Source organism: Marmota monax, unplaced genomic scaffold, assembly GCF_021218885.2.
Source record: "Marmota monax isolate L192 unplaced genomic scaffold, Marmota_monax_Labrador192_F-V1.1 WCK01_AAM20220418_F8-fsc00269, whole genome shotgun sequence".
Lineage (NCBI taxonomy): Eukaryota > Metazoa > Chordata > Mammalia > Rodentia > Sciuridae > Marmota > Marmota monax.
This window is the reverse complement of record NW_026694072.1, coordinates 984,045-1,002,353: the sequence shown is the minus strand read 5'-3', so window position 1 is coordinate 1,002,353 and position 18,309 is coordinate 984,045. Positions and strand designations below refer to the sequence as shown.

General features: G+C 48.7%; 1 protein-coding gene and 1 long non-coding RNA gene across 2 annotated transcripts in view; one reads left to right on the top strand and one right to left on the bottom strand.

Annotated features, from left to right (window-relative positions):
- Svop (SV2 related protein) overlaps window positions 1–18,309 on the bottom strand; it is an 82,725-nt gene that overhangs the window by 13,281 nt on the left and 51,135 nt on the right. The window contains exons 7-10 of the mRNA XM_046464351.2: window positions 7,594–7,657; window positions 5,058–5,183; window positions 3,197–3,325; window positions 1,749–1,822 (exon numbers count right to left, since the gene is read on the bottom strand). Coding sequence (XP_046320307.1) covers window positions 1,749–1,822; window positions 3,197–3,325; window positions 5,058–5,183; window positions 7,594–7,657 — 393 coding nt within the window. The remainder of the gene's footprint in view (window positions 1–1,748; window positions 1,823–3,196; window positions 3,326–5,057; window positions 5,184–7,593; window positions 7,658–18,309) is intronic.
- LOC131424947 (uncharacterized) lies at window positions 4,170–5,522 on the top strand. The gene is made up of 2 exons (XR_009228622.1): window positions 4,170–4,317; window positions 4,972–5,522. It is a non-coding gene; the product is annotated as an uncharacterized LOC131424947 (long non-coding RNA).

Here is an 18,309-nt window from a genome sequence, read left to right as displayed (position 1 = left end):
AGGTCAGCAGCATCATACCCCAGACACACGCCTCCCCCCAGGGCTGTCCACCCAACTGGCTACCTGCTGAATAGGGAGGTGCTCTCCACTCCAGCCAACCCCCTGAAAAATCTGGCTTCCTCCACATTTGCATGGGCTTGGTGAATGGATTCAGCTCAGTGTGGGGGCGGCTGGACCCTGGTTCTGTGTATTATCGAGTTTTTTCTCCTCTCCTCTGTAACTGGCCACTGAGGGGACACTGCCCTGCTAATCATGACAGCAGTGCTCAAAGGTGGGTAGGAAAGCTGGGGACTGGTTTAAAAAAGCACGTGAAGCCTGAACCGGTTTTCCACACCGTTGATGCCATGATGCTCACGACTTGGTACAAAGATAGCTGACAGGATGGCTGAAAGTTGATTCAGATAATTGCTCTCTGCAGACATCTCCCCGATCAGGCCCCTTCTTATGGTTGTTGTTTAAGAAAAACTGAACAGAGTCAGAACTGGAAGTTCCAAGAATGGTCATGTTGACCAAATCCTGGTTCTCAAACTATGGACCGTGTACCACCAGTGGTACCCAAGGCAATGGAGTCGGAGAGAACACTAACAGATCATGCATATTAACTTTTTTTTGGGGGGGGGTACCAGGGATTGAACCAAGGGGCACTGGACCACTGAGCCCCTTCCCCAGCCCTATTTTGTACTTTATTTAGAGACAGGGTCTCACTGAATTGCTTAGTGCCTCGCTGTTGCTGAGGCTGGGTTTGAATTCAAGATCCTCCTGCCTCAGCCTCCCCAGCCACTGGGATGACAGGCGGGCACCAGGGTGCCTGGTTTATTAACTCTTATTGTAGAAAATCCTCTTTTAAGTTTTCTTTAGATTCTTTTGATTACATCCCAGTCCCGTGTGTGGGCGGATACATCCATAACATCTCCACTGCCCCCCAGTCTCTGTCTCTTAAATATAGAGGCTCCTTGCTTCAAAGCTCAACATAGTTGCTTTTTACCATATTTAACTTTTTTTTTTTTTTTGCACTGAGGATTGAATCCAGGGGCACTTAATCACTGAGCCATATCCCCAGCCCTTTTTTATTTTGAGACAGAGTTTCATAAAGTTGCTTAGGGCCTCACTGAGTTGCTGGGGCTGGCTTTGAACTTGCAATCCTCCTGCCTCAGCCTCCTGAGCCACTGGGATGACAGATCTGTGCCACCGTGCCCAGCTTACTATATTTAACTTTGATAGTACCTTTTATCTATGGCCTGCAATTAAGGTGTTTTCCTTCAAAACAGATATATAAAATGTTTTTTACCCGTTTTTTTGTAGTACTAAAGATTTCACCCAGGGCCTAACCTTGCTAGGCAAGAGATCTACCACTGAGCTAGTCCTCCAGCCCTTGTTTAAAAAATAAAATTTCCTTTTAAAAGATATCGAGTTTGAGCCTGGCGTGGTGGCACACGCTTATAATCCCAGTGGCTCAGGAGACTGAGGCAGGAGGATCCAAGTTCAAAGCCAGCCTCGGCAACTTAGCAAGGCCTTGAGCAACTTGGATGAGACGCTGGCTCTAAATAAAATATAAAAGGTGCTGAGGATGTGGCTCAGTGTTTAAGCACCCTGGGTTCAGGCTCTGGAACCAAAACCAAACCAAAAACAAAAACAAGATCTGCTGCCTGCGATGGAGGCATTCTCTGTGCATCACATTAATACAAAAGCCAATTCCAGGCCTAGTTGGTGGTGCAGGAGGGCCAAAGCAGTCGCCATGCAGCTCTTACCATATAAACCACAGCAACAAGGTTGTCCATCTAAAATGGGGTGTGAAAAGATCTTTCATCCTGCCTCGGTCTTCCTGTTTCAAGACAAGGACACGTGGTTTACTGTCCCCCCCCTTCAGCTGTGTGGGGCTCTGGCTGGTGGCCTGACCCCTGTGTACACCCCAGTGCTGGGAGGGAGCTTCTGTGGGCACACAATCATGCTGAGGACCCAGGACTCAACCGACCGCCGCCAGCCTCAACCCCCTCCAACTGGGACGCCATGAGGTCCCTCAGGGAGTCCCATGGACCCAGGTGTGGGAATCTACTCCAAGGGTGTGCAGGCATTTCATGCACATGCACGCATGTGCATGCATGCATACACACACACACACACACACACACACACACACTTCCTCCTCCAAAGCTAGCTCTAGGTCAAGGTGACAATAAGGTACCTACAAGCCAACCCACCACAGGACAATCCTCCGAAAGACAGATGAGCTAAATGACCTATTTGCCAATGTCATGAGATTTATGATTTATCAGTATCCAAGAACTTATCAAGTCCTTGCTTTACAATGTTCCCTTAAAAACATTCTAGGACCGCGATTATGCTCTTCTTTGATGTAGTTCATGTACATGTTTTTCCTAGGAGCAGTTTGAGAAATGCTTGTTATTTAAACATGCTAACAATGAAAACAGCCCTCCAGATAATAGGTCACTTAGTTCACCTACAAGCCCTGTCTTCACAAATAAAAATATCTTTGTAATAAATTATTGTTGTTGTTATTATTATTATTTTGCAGTATTGGGGATTGAACTCAAGGGTACTCTACCATCGAGCCACATCCCAGCTCTTTTTATTTCAAGACAGGTTCTCACTGAGTTTCTGAGGCTGGACTCCAACCTGTGATCCTCCTGCCTCAGCCTCCAGAGCTGCTGGGATTACAGACATGCACACTGTGTCCAGCTTTTTATTCTTCTTCTTCTTATTTAGTGCTGGGGATAAGACCCAGGGCCTTGCACGTGCTGGGCAAGCACTCTACCACATCCCCCACATCCCCAGCATATAATGATCTTACTGCACAACTGTGGCCCATCAATCACATTACTAGCAGGACTTCATCAGTCCTGAAAGGCAGACCCCAAGCAGAGGCAGTTACAGGACCATCAGCAGATGGCACCTCCTACAATGGGCTAACCTGTCCACGTAGCATTTTTAGAACTTGGCAGAGGATACACAGATTGAAGTTGCCAAATTCTCCTTGCAGATCCTGCCTCTGCACCACCCCCCTACTCCATGTGCACGCGCACACACACGCACACGCATGTGCAGACCCCACCCTGTATACATGCGCTCTCTCACATGCCTGCCCACACATGGACATGCGCACATAGTGTCTCCGTGTACACGCTCCCCTGCACGCACACAGACACGCATGCCCCCGGCCGGGGGTCCAGGCACTGACCTGCCTGGAGATGATGAGCTTCCCCAGTGGCATGGGTGCTCCGTTCTCGGTCGCTATCCTCTTTAAGGTGGCAATGGCCTTTTCCTGGTTTCCGGATAGCACGTCATACCGCGCGCTCTCTGGCAGCCACTGCAGGGACAGGAGACCCAGGCATGGCTGGTGAGGGTGGAACTTCCCAGCCCCTGGCTCTCATCTGAGGGTGGGGTCGCCAAGCTGGGGACTCCGGAGCCACAGACCTGGCTTCAAATGCTGACTCTGCTATTTTCTGAGCTGTGTGATCCTGTGCAATGCCTTGATCTCTCTGTTCTTCCATTTCCTCCCCCATAAAATGGGGGTCATAATAGATCCAACCACATAAGGTTGCTGAGAGCACTAAATGGGATAATCTATGCAAAGTGTGTGGCTTGGAGCCCCCTGGATTACTGGAGTTATTACTGTCACCTCCTATTACTATTTGGCGCTGGGAGGGCTGAATTAAATTGTGACCACCATCAAAAATGTCACCCCCAATTCTCAAGAAACTATCTCACCTGTGTTGAGCATCATCTTGCAAACTCAGAGAAAGAGAGAGAAAAAGCCTAATGGAGTGCCAACTCCAAGTGACCAGATCAACCCATTTCTGTCAAATGAAGCCATGGTAACCTGCCAAGCAACAGGTATAGCAGAGAAAGCACAGTCATAAAATCTAGCTCAGATTTGAGTTCCACTGTTTACTTGTTGTAGGTCCTTTGACAAGTCCACTGGACTCTCTGGGACTCAGTTTCCTCAGCTGTAAAGTGGGTTGTGGCAGAGATTAGCCAATGCCCACCAAAGTTCACTGCTTCCTTTAACAAAGTGCAGAATTATCATTGGATGTGGCCACCCAGCCATGGACTACATTTCCCAGCTTCCTTTGCAGCTAGGTGAGACCATGTGACTTTCTTTTATCCAATAGCATGTAAGTAAACTATCCCAGGGCCAGGATTGTCCAAGAATCATGCGTGCAATCTCCACTTTCCCTTCTCTGTCTATTATCTGCACGTAGAAGACTCCAAAGCCCTGGAAGATGGCAGAGCCCCAAGCTGCAAAGAAAACCTGGGTCTAGAATCCCACTGGCCATCCAGAATGCTCATTCTCAACTGGTATGTTAGTGAGAAATAAAATTCTATTGTGTTAAGCTACAAAGTTTGAGGGCTTTATCTGCCCCCCTAGTTAATGTAGAGGTTCATCAGTCCTGCCTCCTGTGGTTACAGGGAGGAATAAGTATACATGTAGAGGGCCTGGCACAGAGATGGCCACACAGTTAAACTCAGTATCATTAATACCCATTGTTGTTTCCATGAATTATTGTAGCATTTACCATACATGAGATCTGTTAATCTATCGGCTTATTTTGAGACCCCACTGGTAGTAAAGTGCTTTGTGCATGAAATGGGAGTGTGTAGCTTGATCTCACCATAGGGTGTGGTTTATGCAGAGCTAATTTGAACTCCTGGATCCAGCCATGCCTGAAGCTAGATATTTAATCCTGTCATGCATCTACTCCTTTGTTTTACTCAAGCCAGTGCGAATTAGGTGTCAGTCACTTATAGCTTAAGAATTCCAATGAACCCTATGGTCACTGTTAAGTGTGGATCTGGCAATGATGGGGCCAGTGTATTCCTCTAACCCCAGGTGTCTTCCAGGAGAGCACCCCAGAAGTGTCTGTCTGGAGGAAATCTATCGCCCCGTATTGGGGCTACCTCAGGCCTTGTTCCCTTATCTCATTTCCCGATTTCAAAAAACAAATTTTAAAGGTGGTCTTGGTGCTGTCCTCCACCGGCTTTCCACCAAAATACAGTCAAGTGCGAGGCAGGGAAGGAGATCTCCTAAAGATACCTACGAAGCACAGAACGGCAAAGAGGAGGAGCGGGACAGCCGACAGGATGAGCAGCCAACGCCAGCCCAGACTGGGCATCACGAACACCGCCAGGATGACCTCGAACACCGTCCCAAGGGCCCAGAAGACCTGGCACAGGAGAATCGGGGTCAGTCGTGGGGTGGGGAGGGGGTCCCTGGGGTCAGCAAGGTCAGGATGGCCACCTTTTTCTGCGGTCCAGAGGGCTGGGCTAGGGCCGTGGGCTGTCCATCTTCCGAGGGTCCTGCCCACACCGATGATATTTGCATGGCATTTGCATATCCTGCGGGATGCGCAGCTTAGCAGCTCAGGCTGAGCAGGTAATACGCTCAGTATTATGTGATGTCAAAATGACAGTGGGCGCATTGAGAGGTTTTGGGTTTAGGGTCCCCACCCCCTTTTTATTTTTTGCAAAATACGTGTAATATAAAATTTCCCATTGTAACCATTTTTAAGAGTATGGCTCAGTTTTATGAAATACTTTCAAACTGTACAACCAATGCACCGTCTGTCTCCAGAACTCTTTCCATCTTAGTATATGTGCTGCCGAAGCGAGCACAGAACTCTTTCCATCTTGTAAAACAAAAACTTTATATCCATGAAACAGGAACTCCTGGCCCTCCCACCAGCCCCACGCTCACTATTTTATTATGACTTTGCCTAGTCTAACTACTCATCGAAGTGGAATCATACAATATTTGTCTACTTGTGTCTGGCTTACTTCACTGAGCGTCATGTCCTCAAGGTTCATCTAAGTTGTAGCACACATCAGAATCTCCTTCCTTTTTAAGACTGAATAATATCCTATTAGGCTGGGTGCGGTGGCACACACCTGTCATCTCAGCGGCTCAGGAGGCTGAGGCAGGAGGATTGCAAGCTCGAGGCCAACCTCAGCAACTTACCAAAGCCCTATGCAACTCAGTGAGACCCTGTCTCTAAATAAAAATGCGAAAAAGGGCTGGGGATGTGGCTCAGTGGATAAGCGCCCCTGGGTTCAACCCCTGGTACCAAAAAAAAAAAAAAAAAAAAACCTCCTGTGTGGATGGACCACATTTTTCCTCTTTGGCATCCACGGATGGACGTGTGCCTGGCTTCTGTGTCTCAGCTATTGTGCATGCTGCTGCTGCGCACAGAGTGCCACACACGGAACGCTGTTCTGTTGTTGGGTCCGTCCACCCCCCTTGCTATGTGGTGTCCAGCATCCTGCACAGGATGGGCTGGTCCCTCCCTGTGGGATCGCTCCATGTCTCTGCAAGTCACTGCGCACCTCTTTGCCCCAATGCCATCCGCAGTCTTCCCTGAGTGCAGCCCCCAGGGAGCCCCCAGGAGAGGGAGGGCGGGAGGGCAGGAGAGAGGCTGAGGCCCCCTCACTCCTCTGGCCCCCTCCCTGCAGGGCTGGCTGCACCCCTCAGGGGGTCACGGCCCCTCTCCAGAGCCTTCACCAAACAACTCTCTGGGCTGTTAACTACTCTGTCCCTTGGTCCTTACAGGCCCTGGGTAGTGACACACTGCAGTAATAAAGGGTGCCTTCATTACTGTCCCTTGCTGGAACCCCTCTACAACTACAAACACCTGGTCCTTAACCGGCTCAGTGGTGTGCACCCCTGTCATTCAGCAACTCCTCCGAAGGCTGAGGCAAGAGGATCACAAGTTCGAGGCCAGCCTCAGCAACTTAGAACGCTTTAGCTGCTGGATCGTGGGAAGCTCTGAGGGATCCTGAGAGAAACAGGGTGTTAGGTGACAAGGGCTAGTTGGAGCCCAGGATCAGGAGGACCCAGATGCATTTCTCTATTTAAACAACTGGTTGATCCAGTGTAGACCAGCTGACTCCCACCCCAGCTGGTCAGGAGCGCATGCTGCCAGGATGGATAATCTGGCCTGTGGGGTCACATGACCAACGCTGTCATTGGGGTCACAGTGACAGAGGAGGTCCCAGGGGCTTCACAGTCAATACCGTGGACGTCCGTGTCCAGCAGAGGCCAATTAATCCCTTTGCCCCTGTGTGGAGGGCTGTTGGAAAGCCGTGTGTTTGCCCTGAGATCCTTCAGGTCCTGGTTGGAAATGGGTCATAAGCCCAGGAAGTAGGAGGGCAGGTGGGACTGGCTGGCCCATGGGGGTGACCAAGGACAGAGATCATTCACAAGATATGTACCGGTCTGGGGAAAACCAGGGGTGGCGGGTGATGATAAGAGCGGGGACAGGAGTTCGTCTGTTCAAGGTGTCATTCAACGCCTATTCTTAAGTAAAAGCCATTTCCAATTGAATAAGGACATACCACCTGACTGCCACCATTTTTTTTAAAAGGGACAGTTGATTTAATTTTCCTGTCAATCAAAGAGTGTGCCCAGACTGAAGAACAGCCCGTCGGAATCGACGTGAGGGGTGGTCCATCTGAGTCTTCTCATACTGAGTCTGTTAATTTTTTTAAAGTCCTTTTCCCTTGTCCCCTGTCTCAGGACACCTGTGAATCACCTGCCAGAGAGCCAGCCTCTTCTAGAGGCCCATCCCCCACCCTCCTTACCTCAATCAGCAAAATACACTTGGCCCTGGCTTTCATGGGAAGGAACTCGGCATACAGTGTCACCCTGCAGGCAGAGAGAAAGAGAGTGAAGGTCAGGACCCGGAGGGAGGATTGCTAAAGTCTCTGAGATGACGTTCCTCCATGGATGATCATGGTTTCATGCCAGAATGTCCTGGGATGGTGACTCACAGGGATAGGCCCTGAAACTGCATTTTTTTTTCTTTTTCTTTTTGGTCCTGAGGATTGAACCCAGGGGCACTTAACCCCTGAGCCACATCCCCATGCCTTTTTATATTTTATTTAGAGACAGGTTCTTGCTAAGTTGCTTAGGTCCTCAGTAAATTGCTGAAGCTGGCTTGGAACTCGCGATCCTCCTGCCTCAGCCTCCCAAGAGGCTGGAATTACAGGCGTGTGTCTCCAGGCTGAATGTGCATCGTTCACTAACTCCCTAAGTGATGCTCAGATTTCCTAAGCACATCCGCTCAGTCCTACCTGCAGCCCAGTAAGCCTGGGGGAAAAGGGGTATGGGGTTATGGGTAACTTCAATCCAGATCAGGCCTCTAGCCCTCGTGATCTTGAGGAGTTCGGCCTTTTGTTCAGTAGGACGCCCTCATCCTCGCTCCATTGAAGCCTGGCTGTGTTTTCCTGGGAGCAACGCCAGATACAAGGCTGGGTCTTCCTGGCACATCGTGTGAGGGGCATGTGACGTCAGCCCTCCCCATCACTGGGGACCTTAATTTTCATCCAGACACCAGGTTGGTCTGACAAATTTCTCCACCCTACTTAATCATTTCCCCCCCATTTGGCACTAATAAGTACATTGGGGGAAATATCTGGAGGACAAGCCAATATCCAGTATTCCCCACAGTCTCTCCCCACCAGTTTTAGCTCAAGGCTGCTTCTGCCTAAATCAACTATGACCACGCTGTGTGTTTTCAGATTTCTGTCATTCCTTTTACATTTACTACTTAACATCCTACTACGAGGGAGTGCTCTCTCCTTCTTCTTATGTACCCCTACCGTCCCTCCTCCTCTGTCTCCATCCACCTCTCTCTATCCTGAGCCGTCTAGACACTATCTATCATGGGTGTATCTATTCTTTATCTACCCATCACCTATCCTACTTCCTGGTCTTCCTCAGCCTTCTGGCATGCTGGGCACAGAGGAGAGCTGCCCACCCTGCCTCCCCCTTCCACTAGCCTAGGAAGACGAGGCCTTCTCTTCTCCACGTCTCCCACCCACGTCGGGTGTCTCCTGGCTTGGGTGGGAGGCATGGGGGTGGGGTGGCCAGGTTCAGCCACTCGGGCCTGTCATCCCAGTGGCTGGGGAGGCTGAGGCAGGAGGATCATGAGTTCCAGACCAGCCTCAGCAACTTAGTGAGACCTTGTCTCAAAAGAAAAGAATAAAAAGGGCTGGGTTTATAGCTCAGTGGGAATGCATCCCTGGGTTCAATCTTCAGTACCTAAAAACCAAGCCAAACTCCCAGTGTATTCACAGGAAATTGTTCTAATATGTGCCCCGAGAGGGAAATGAAAGTAGTGTTTCCAGAGAGCTGGAACCACCTAAACTGGGCCAAATATGAGTCCAAGAAAGCTCAAGGGACCCCTCCCACCAACCCGCACCTCACTTTACCTTGGCTCCATGTGCACACCAAGAGGTGACAGGAAACACAAGCCGGGGTCACTGGGGGTCACTGTGGTCAACCAGAGCATGTTGGACACCCCGGGGAGGTGGGCAGACTGTTCGGTGGAGCCCAGACCGCCTCTGACCACGCACCCCTCCCTTGACCTTTTCCCCACCCTTTTAGGAGTTCTCCCAGGACACGCCCCCTAAGTCATGAGGACAGGAATCCCAGCCTCAGGCTTCTGGGGACCTGAGCTGTTCACACAGGGCCTCAGCAATGCCACCGAGATTGAGGCGCTGGTTAAAGGCTTCGCCTGCGTTCTGACCGAGGGCACCTCTGTCCAGAGCAGGTAGAATGTTCTGGAGCTTCAGAGGAAAGGGAGGGGTTCAGTAGTTCAGACCAGAGGAAAGCAAATGTCCTCTAGTCCTACTTCCCAGTACCCATTTCTGTTTGTCCCCCTTTCTGCCTGGGGTTTGCTCTCTGTTTCCGTCTCTCCACGTCTCAGTCTCTCTCTTGAACTCTTAGCTGAGATCGCACCCAAGAATTTTAAGCTTAGCTGGGTGTGGCTGTGCAGCCTGTAATGCCAGCTACTGGAGAGGCTGAGGCAGGAGGATGGCAGGTTGGAGGCCAGCCTTAGCAACTTGGTAAGGCCTTGTCTCAAAATAAAATAAAATAAAATAAAAGGACTGGTGATGCAGCTCAGTAATAAAGTGCCCCTGGGCTCAATCTCCAGTAAAAAAAAAAAAAAAGAATTTATGTTGGGTGTGGTAGCACATACCTATACTCCCAGTCACCTGGGAGGCTGAGACAGGAGGATCAGAGATCTGGATAGCTTTAGCCCACAAGTGTGAGACTAGCCTGGGCATTATATCAAGATACCAATTTTTAAAAAATGAACCCAATTATTAATTTATTTATTTTCTGGTACTGAGGATTGAACCCAGGGGTGCTCTCCCACTGAGCTACATCCCCAGCCCTTTTTATTTTTTATTTTGAGTTAGGGTCTCGCTTAGTTGCTTAGGGCCTCATTAAATTTCTGAGGCTGGCTTGGAACTTAGGATCCTCCTGCCTCAGCCTCCCCAGCTGCTGGAATGACAGATGCCCGCCACCCCACCCAGTCCCACTCCTTTTTTGTTTTGAGATAGGGTCTCACTAAGGTGCCCAGGCTGGCCTCAACAGGCACATGCCATCATGCCCTGCATTAATTTGATTTATAAATAATCATTTTTCCATTTTAATTTCTTTCTCTCTCTCTCTTTTTTTTTTTTTTGTTTGTTTTGTGGTGTCAGGGCCCCATACATACAATTGCTCCACCACCAACCTACATTCCCAGCCCCACCTGTTACTTTTTTTGCCTCTGGGGATTGGCCTCTGTAAGGCCCTCTGGCACACATATATTGTATCTCATGCATGAACCATGATTCCTTGATCACAGCTACATTTTATTGAGGATCTACTGTGTGCCAGACACTGTTCATGGAGTATCTCCCTTAAGCAACACTGAGTGGGGTAACAGGGTAGGAAAGCATAATTCCCTGTGTGTGCGCGTATGTGTGTGTTTCTGCCTAACTTTAATCCTTATTTCCATATCTGTATCTACTGGTGTCAGAGAAGTCGTTACTTGACCAGGACTGACCTCTAGGTCAGGGAATAGAAGAGACAAAAATGTTAATCCCGCTCTCTTTACACTTGTAGCCCAGCAATCTCTTCCCTGTTTGGGTGGTTTAGCAGTTACAAGTAACACTTCCTTAAACATCTTTAAGTCAGAATTTTTGTTTTCACATAGTTTCCTAAGATTTCCCTAAATAGATTGGTGTGTGTGTGTGTGTGTGTGTGTACTGGGGATTGAACCCAGGGGCACTGAGCCACTGAGCCACGTCCCCAACCCTATTTTTTATTTTATTTAGAGACAGTGTCTCACTGAGTTGCTCAGGGCCTCATTAAATTGCTGAGGCTGGCTTGGAACTTGTGATCCTCCTTCCTCAGCCTCCTGAGCTGCTGGGATGACAGGTGTGCACTACTGTGCCTGACCCCTAAACAGAATTTGAATCAGCGGATGTACTTATTTTTAAGACTTTTGAAATATATTACTATCCCAATTGTTCCAATTTCTATTCGTTCTAGGACCTCTCTTAACAGAAACCAGGGTGAATCTCATTTACTTGAGCTCTAAGAATTGAGAACAAGTTTAACAGACTGCAATGTTTATCCTGTATGACTCCTTAGAAATTTTATTCTATTTTCCAAGTGGTGTGCTTATGTTATTTTTAAAAAAGTCAGTAATTAAAAAAAGAGAAACATTTCACCTTTCCTCATCAAATTAACGCCAAACTACCAACGAGGCAAAAATGATATCCAGGATTTGTTTTGATGACCTCTAGCATAAAGTCTTTGGGATACTGGGGATGAACCCAGGGACACTTTACCACTGAGCTACAACCTCAGCCCTTTTTATTTTTTTATTTTGAGACAGTGACTCACTAAGTTGCTTAGTAGGGGCTTTGCTAAATTGCTGAGGCTGGCCTTGATCTTGCAATCCTCCTGCCTCAGCCTCCTGAGGTGCTGGGATCGTAGGCCTGCGCCACCACACCCGGCTCCAACATCCCATTCTTAACCACTTCCACATTTGCCAGCCCCAAATTCCAACTGCCCATCCCTGCCGCTCTTTCCTGAGAACTTTCTCTCTGGTCCTTAAAGCTTATTTTGCCAGCCTGTGGGGCAGGCCAGCAGTGCCGCGAGAATTCAGACATCCCAGCAGCCACCTTCAACAAAGGGCAGTTCCCTCCGTCACCCCTTCAGAGGGCCCATCTGGAGTCTGTGTTGCAGAATCCGTGTGAACTACTTGCTCTTGAACCCTCTGTGTCAGGGTCGGCTTTCATGAGAATTTGGGACTCTTTCCCTATTCATGTGGAGAGGGCTCCTGCATTCCCATTATTTCAGTGCTGGGCAGGGAACGCAGGAGGCTGGAGCATGCCAGGCAAGCGCTCTGCCACCAAGCCACACCTGGGTCCCTTACTGCGGGCTTCACGAGGCTGCACACTTCTCCACCTTGGAATTGATGTCACCCTTTACTGACCCACCCCCCATCGGCTTCATACAGAAGTCATTTCCAATTTTGTTGTTGTTGTTTTTGTAACTTAGGTCACAAGGAACATCTTTTCCTATCATTGTTGCTTCCCACATTTCGGATGTTATATTTATAGCAGTTCATCATGAAAACGAGCTGTTTGATCTCCCTCCAAACTGTGGCCATGAGGACGCTCACATGACAGATGAAAGGACTCGGGCCTACGGAAATCACGTGGACGGCCCTGGGCAATCAGAGACTTGCCATTTCCTTCTTTGGTGGAAAGAACAGAGCAAGGACGGGTTCATGATGAAATTGGGAGGCAGATGTCAAGGTCCAACAGGTGAGCAGCTACCTGGATTTTTTTTTTTTTTCTGGACCAGGGATTGAACCCAGGGGGCGCTTAACCACTGAGCCACATACATCCCTACCCTTTCTATATTTTTATTTTGATACAGAGTCTGAGTTGCTCAGGGCTTTCCTAAATTGCTGAGGCTGGCTTTGAACTCGCGATCCTCCTGCCCCAGTCTCCCAAGAAGCTGGGATTATAGGGGTGCGTGCACCACTGCGCCCGGCTACCTGGGGTATGGAGCTTTTTAAACTCCGGAGCCTGGGGCCTTGCGCATGCTCATCACGCATCCCATCCCTGAACCGCGCCCTGAGCCCCGGGATCCTTTATCTGCAAGAGCAGCTCCCACCCAAGCAGGACGCTGGTAGCTGGCAGTTTCCCAGCGCAGTCACTTACAGAAACGGCGCTCTGCTGGGCCACACGGCGCCCTCTGCTGGACACAAAACACCACAGCCCACCCACCCACCTGCATTTTGCTTACTTTCATGAGAAGATACTTGCAATTAAGGGGATTATCATTTTCTGATGCTTATTTGCATTTCTAAATTTTCTAAAATGTATTGTTTGTAAGGAGAATAATCCATAATATTTCTCTCCCTTGCTCGAATGAACGTTGATTCCCTCCTGATGCTCCTCCATGCACAGAAAGTCCAAGTATTTGCATCCTAAACGTGAGTGACTGCAAGCGCTCTCCAGCCCCGGGCAGGACTTGCTCACCGCCGTCAGCGCTTTGGCACTGGACAGATCTGGATTTGAATCCAGTTGCCCCTGGCTTGCTAAATTGTCCTGGTGTCTCCCCCATGGTATCTGTGCCACCAGGCAGTGTGACTTTGTGACTCTTGGCACCAAGTCTCTGTCAAGGTCGGGACGTGGCTCAGTGGTGGGACACTTGCCTACCAGGTGCCAGGCCCTGGGTTCCATTCCCAGCAGTGGAGGGGAAAAGGGTCTAGTTTTCCCACCTTGAGCCTTGGGCTGGCCTTGAACTTGCTTCCACATCTGAGCTCTGAGCCTGCTTTCTCATACATGGGGATGTAGGAGAATGCCCGGGTGGTGGCCAGCACGTGACCAGCACCTGCCATCATTACTGTCGGCATCAGTACTATTAATGTTATCGTCATTCTTATGAAAAACATGAGGTATGACGAGGACAGAAACTAATTTCAACAGTGGTGTCCACAGGGGGGGCCTCTGGGAGGCGCCTGGGATCAGATCAAGTTCAACAGGGTGGGCACCCATGATTGAATCCTGGTGGCTTGATAGGGAGAGAGGCCAGAGGACACACACCTGTGTCCCCCGTCTCCACCTTGGGAATCTTCTAGCCACCACCAGACACAACCCTTTAGCTTGGACCTGAACTGTGAGCCCAAACAAACCTCCTTCCTTTATAACTCACCCAGCCTGTGGTGCTGTGTTCTTGCAACAGAAAACAGTCTAATGAAGTTATAAAGACTTCTGGTTGTTGGGCTTTAAAATATATATATATTCAGAATATCTTATTCATCTGGTTTTATGAGGAGCTGATATTGGGGAAGGCTATTTAAATGAATGGAAACGCTTAATTATATTTAATTTCAACTGAATATCTTCAACTAAATGCTCAATGAACTTAGGGGAGCCATTTTTTTATAACTAGACAAGAACACTCTCTAATTAAGACATAATAATTATTTTTTATGCAAATGACTAGTTAAAGTGCACGGGAGCCAGGGGCTCTCTTGGGTACCTAAATATATCTTCTGTAATTTTGTTTATAGTTCTTATTTGCCCTCCTCACAGATGAAAGAGGCATCTAGAAGAGCAGTTAAGAGAATAGGTTTATCCCAGTGACTCAGGAGGCTGAGGCAGGAAGATCACAAGTTTGAGGCTGCCCTCAACCACTTAATGAGCCCCTGTCTCAAAATAAAATTAAAAAGGGCTGGGGACATAGCTCAGTGGTAAAGTGCCTGTGGGTTCAATCCCCAGTACAAAAAAAAGGAGAGAGAGAAAGAGATTGAGAGAGAGAGAGAGAGAGAGAGAGAGAGAGAGAGATTGAAAATAGGTTTTGTGGGTCAAGCAATATTTAAAGCTATGCTCTGCCACTTACTAGCTGTGTGACCTTGGCTCTGTTACTCCTTTGAAGTTCCCATTTTTCTTGCCTGTAAAATGGAAATAATATCTCTGTCTATTAAGTGAAAGTGAGTTTTTGAATGGTGTATTTTACAATACACGATTCCGTCCCAGGAATGTAGTAATAGCTCAATAAACAAACAGAAGGGCTAAAATAGTTTCAGTACATGAACAGCTAAATGGGAAGCGTGCTATTGCAAACTACGCCTCTGGCCTTCCTCCTGTGTCCTGGCAGACATTCCTCAGATCCTTGGAATCAGCAAAGCTTGTGTCTTTTTCTAGGCTGCTGAGTTGATTGATGGCTGGCTGCCCCAAGGGAGCCTCAAGGTGGGGGGGCTGGTCACTGGAAAGACCAAGTGGATTAGTCGGCTGGGACTTTCAGCCTCACCCTGTCACTCCCCAACCTCCAGGAAGGGGAGAGAGTTTGAAGGTCAAACTGATCAGCAGTGGCCAAAGATTCAATCCATCATGCTTATGTAATAAAGGCTCCGTAAAAGCCCTAGGGAACAGGGTTAGCTAACCAAACCTGTGAGGATTCCTAGGGTGGCACCTGGAGAGAGCCCTCTCCCCTGCCTCCACACCTGGTCCTCTGCGCCTCTTCCATCTGGGCCTCCTCAGTATCCTCCGTATGTCCTTTACAATAAATTGGTAAATCCACGGGTTTCTTCGAGGTCTGTGAGTCGCTCTACTAAACCAAGTGAACCCAAGGAGGGGGGTTGCAGGAACCCCAGTTTACAGGCAGTGGGTCAGAAGCACAGGTAAAAGAACCTGGCATTGCCAGGCATGGTGGCCCACGCCTGTCATCCCAGCAACATGGGAGGCTGAGGCAGGAGGATCGCAAGTTGGAGTCCAGCCTCAGCAACTTAATGAGATCTTATCTTAAAAAACAAAACAAACACACAACACCACCAAACATAAAAAGGGTTAGGGAGGTGGCTCAGGACTGGGTTCAATCTTCAGTACCAAAAAAAAAAAAAAAGAGCCTGGCAGAAATGGAGAGAGGGACAGTCCGTCCCCAGGTAGGGAGGGTCGGAAATGAACTGAACCGAATGGGAGGGCACCCAGCTGGAGCCCACTGACGCAGCCTTGTCACTTGACACCTGGGGTCAGAAGCCTGTGATGACCAACAAGTTATCGGTAATAAGATGGCAACCGCAATGGGACTGACTGACGGGTCCCTGCGACCCGTCACGGAGGCCACATCCTCCCTCCTCCAATGGAGGACCGAGGACATGACTTTGATAGATCTGAGCGATTCCCGACAGCCAAGGAGGGGTCAGGGTATGTGCCGAGGAAAGGACCCCCTGGGTGAAGGAGGAACCACTCCAGTCCCCCCAGCCCCGTCCTGGGGGTGGACTCGGATGGAGGAGGGGCAGGGCCTGCCTGGTCCAGCTGCCCCCCAGGATCAGCCGTGTGTGAGAGAGGACAGAGAGCTGCTTGGCCCTCTGACAGGACCTCCGGGTTACCTGTGTGCACCCTCTCAGGTGTTTCCTGCCTGCGTGTTGTTCTGCTGTGGGGACAGACCTTGGGGACTCCCCCTGGGGACGTGAAAGCCACCTGCGTTGTGAAGGTGGGTCCCCCTCACTCTTGGTGCTCTCTCTTCTACACACTGGGTTATGAGTTTGTGGTGATGACAGCTGACTCCACAGACACTAGGGGACTCGATGGCTTCAGCAACAGTTCTGTGACACCGTCATCGACTCAAGGGTCCCCAGACTCCAAAGGAAAAGAGACAATTTCTCCCTCCACCCATTTTGGGTGACCCAAGGTGACTCAGGTCTCAATGCAGGTGTCAGGGTAATTGACCCAGAGTGTCAAGTGGTCTCTGAGGAAACCTCATCAGAAGAACACACCCTTTTCCTGGGTTGGAAGGACCTTCACAGGAAGTAGCCACCCTGCACCTCCAGCTACCCAACATCCCTCCGTGTTCGGAGGTTTTGGGCCCATTGATGACGCTCTGGGAAGGAAGGCCCATGAGCAGCCCATCGTGACCCAAAGCCTCTCCCAATCATCCACTCCTGCTCCAGCCACCCGATCAGCCTCTCACAAAAGGGGTCCTGGAGAGAGTGCTGGACAGAATTTAACCAAAACCCATCAGTAGCCAACCAAGGTGGCCCACACCTGTAATCCCAGCTCCTTAGAAGGCTGAGTCAGGAGGACCCCAAGTTCGAGGTCAGCCTCAGCAACTTGGCGAGACCCTGTCTCAAAATAATAAATAAAGAGGGCTGGGGGATGTAGCTTTGTGGTCAAGTGCCCCTGGGTTCAATCCCCAGTACCACAAAACCCAAAACCAAAACCAAACCATCAGTATAAGCTGCTGAGTAGTAGATTCAGTGGGAATCCCTGCAACCACTCTGGGTTTTTGTGGGTAGAGTTTTCTCCTGCACTTTTTGGGGGGGAGGTGGGGGATTATAAGGGGTTAAACCCAGCAGGGCTTAACCACTGAGTCACACCCCTAGCCCATTTTTTTTATTTTGAGATAGTGTCTCACTAAGTTGCTCAGGGCCTCACTAAGTTGTTGAGGCTGACCTTGAACCTGCAATCCTCCTGCCTCAGCCTCCGAGCCTCTGGGATGACAGGTGTGTGCCACCCTACCTGGCTCTCCTGCGCTTTCTTAATGAGCTCATGATAACATCTTACAGCCTTTCCCTGGTGAATTCACCTTGGGGTTCTGCATGTTTCAGTTGATGTTCTTGTTTCATCAGCTTGCCTGACTTAAAAAACTTCTTGTAAACACCTGAAGATAATCTCTAAGATAACTGCAGACGCAGTCAGCAAGGATGGGTTTTTGGCCCGTGTCCTGCCCTTAAATCTGTAGGAAGTTTAATGTAAGTCAATCTCACAAATAGTTCATTTAAATTTATTGGCAAGATAAAAATAAAGATGTCTTCAGAATTGTTAGCATGCATTTTGCCTCGTTCATTGGCTAATCAGGTTAGGGTTATTTCTGTGAGACGTTTAAAATGGAATGATCATTGCTTTCTATGTTTCCAGTACAAAAACTGTTAGCGTTTTTCTTTTTTTTTTTTTGGTACCAGGGATTGAACTCGGGGGTGCTCGACCCCTGAGCCCCATCCCCAGCCCTATTTTGTATTTTATTTAGAGACAGGGTCTCACTGAGTTGCTTAGTGCCTCACTAAGTTGCTGAGGCTGGCTTTGAACTTGTGATCCTCTTGCCTCAGCCTCCCCAGCTGCTGGGACGACAGACATTTTTCTTTTGACAAAAAAAAAAAAAAAAAAAAAATTTAAAAGTGTTGACTATGCTGTCTGATATCTCAGTTTTCATGAATAAATCCGGTAAGTATATAAAACAAGTGTTTATAAACATATGTAGTAGAAATAAACATCTGAGTAATTTGTAAGTTAAAATACTTTTCAGCATTTAGTATGGATGTCTTTACATCAATTGCTAAATACAAATTCAATTACTCTTGGCTTCTTAAAGTCCAAAAGAGGAATATGTGTGTGTGTGTATGTGTGTGTGTGTTATGTTTGCATTTATTAAATATGTTTTCATAAGATGTTGATATGGATACAGATTCAATGCAACCCCCATCAAAATACCAACAA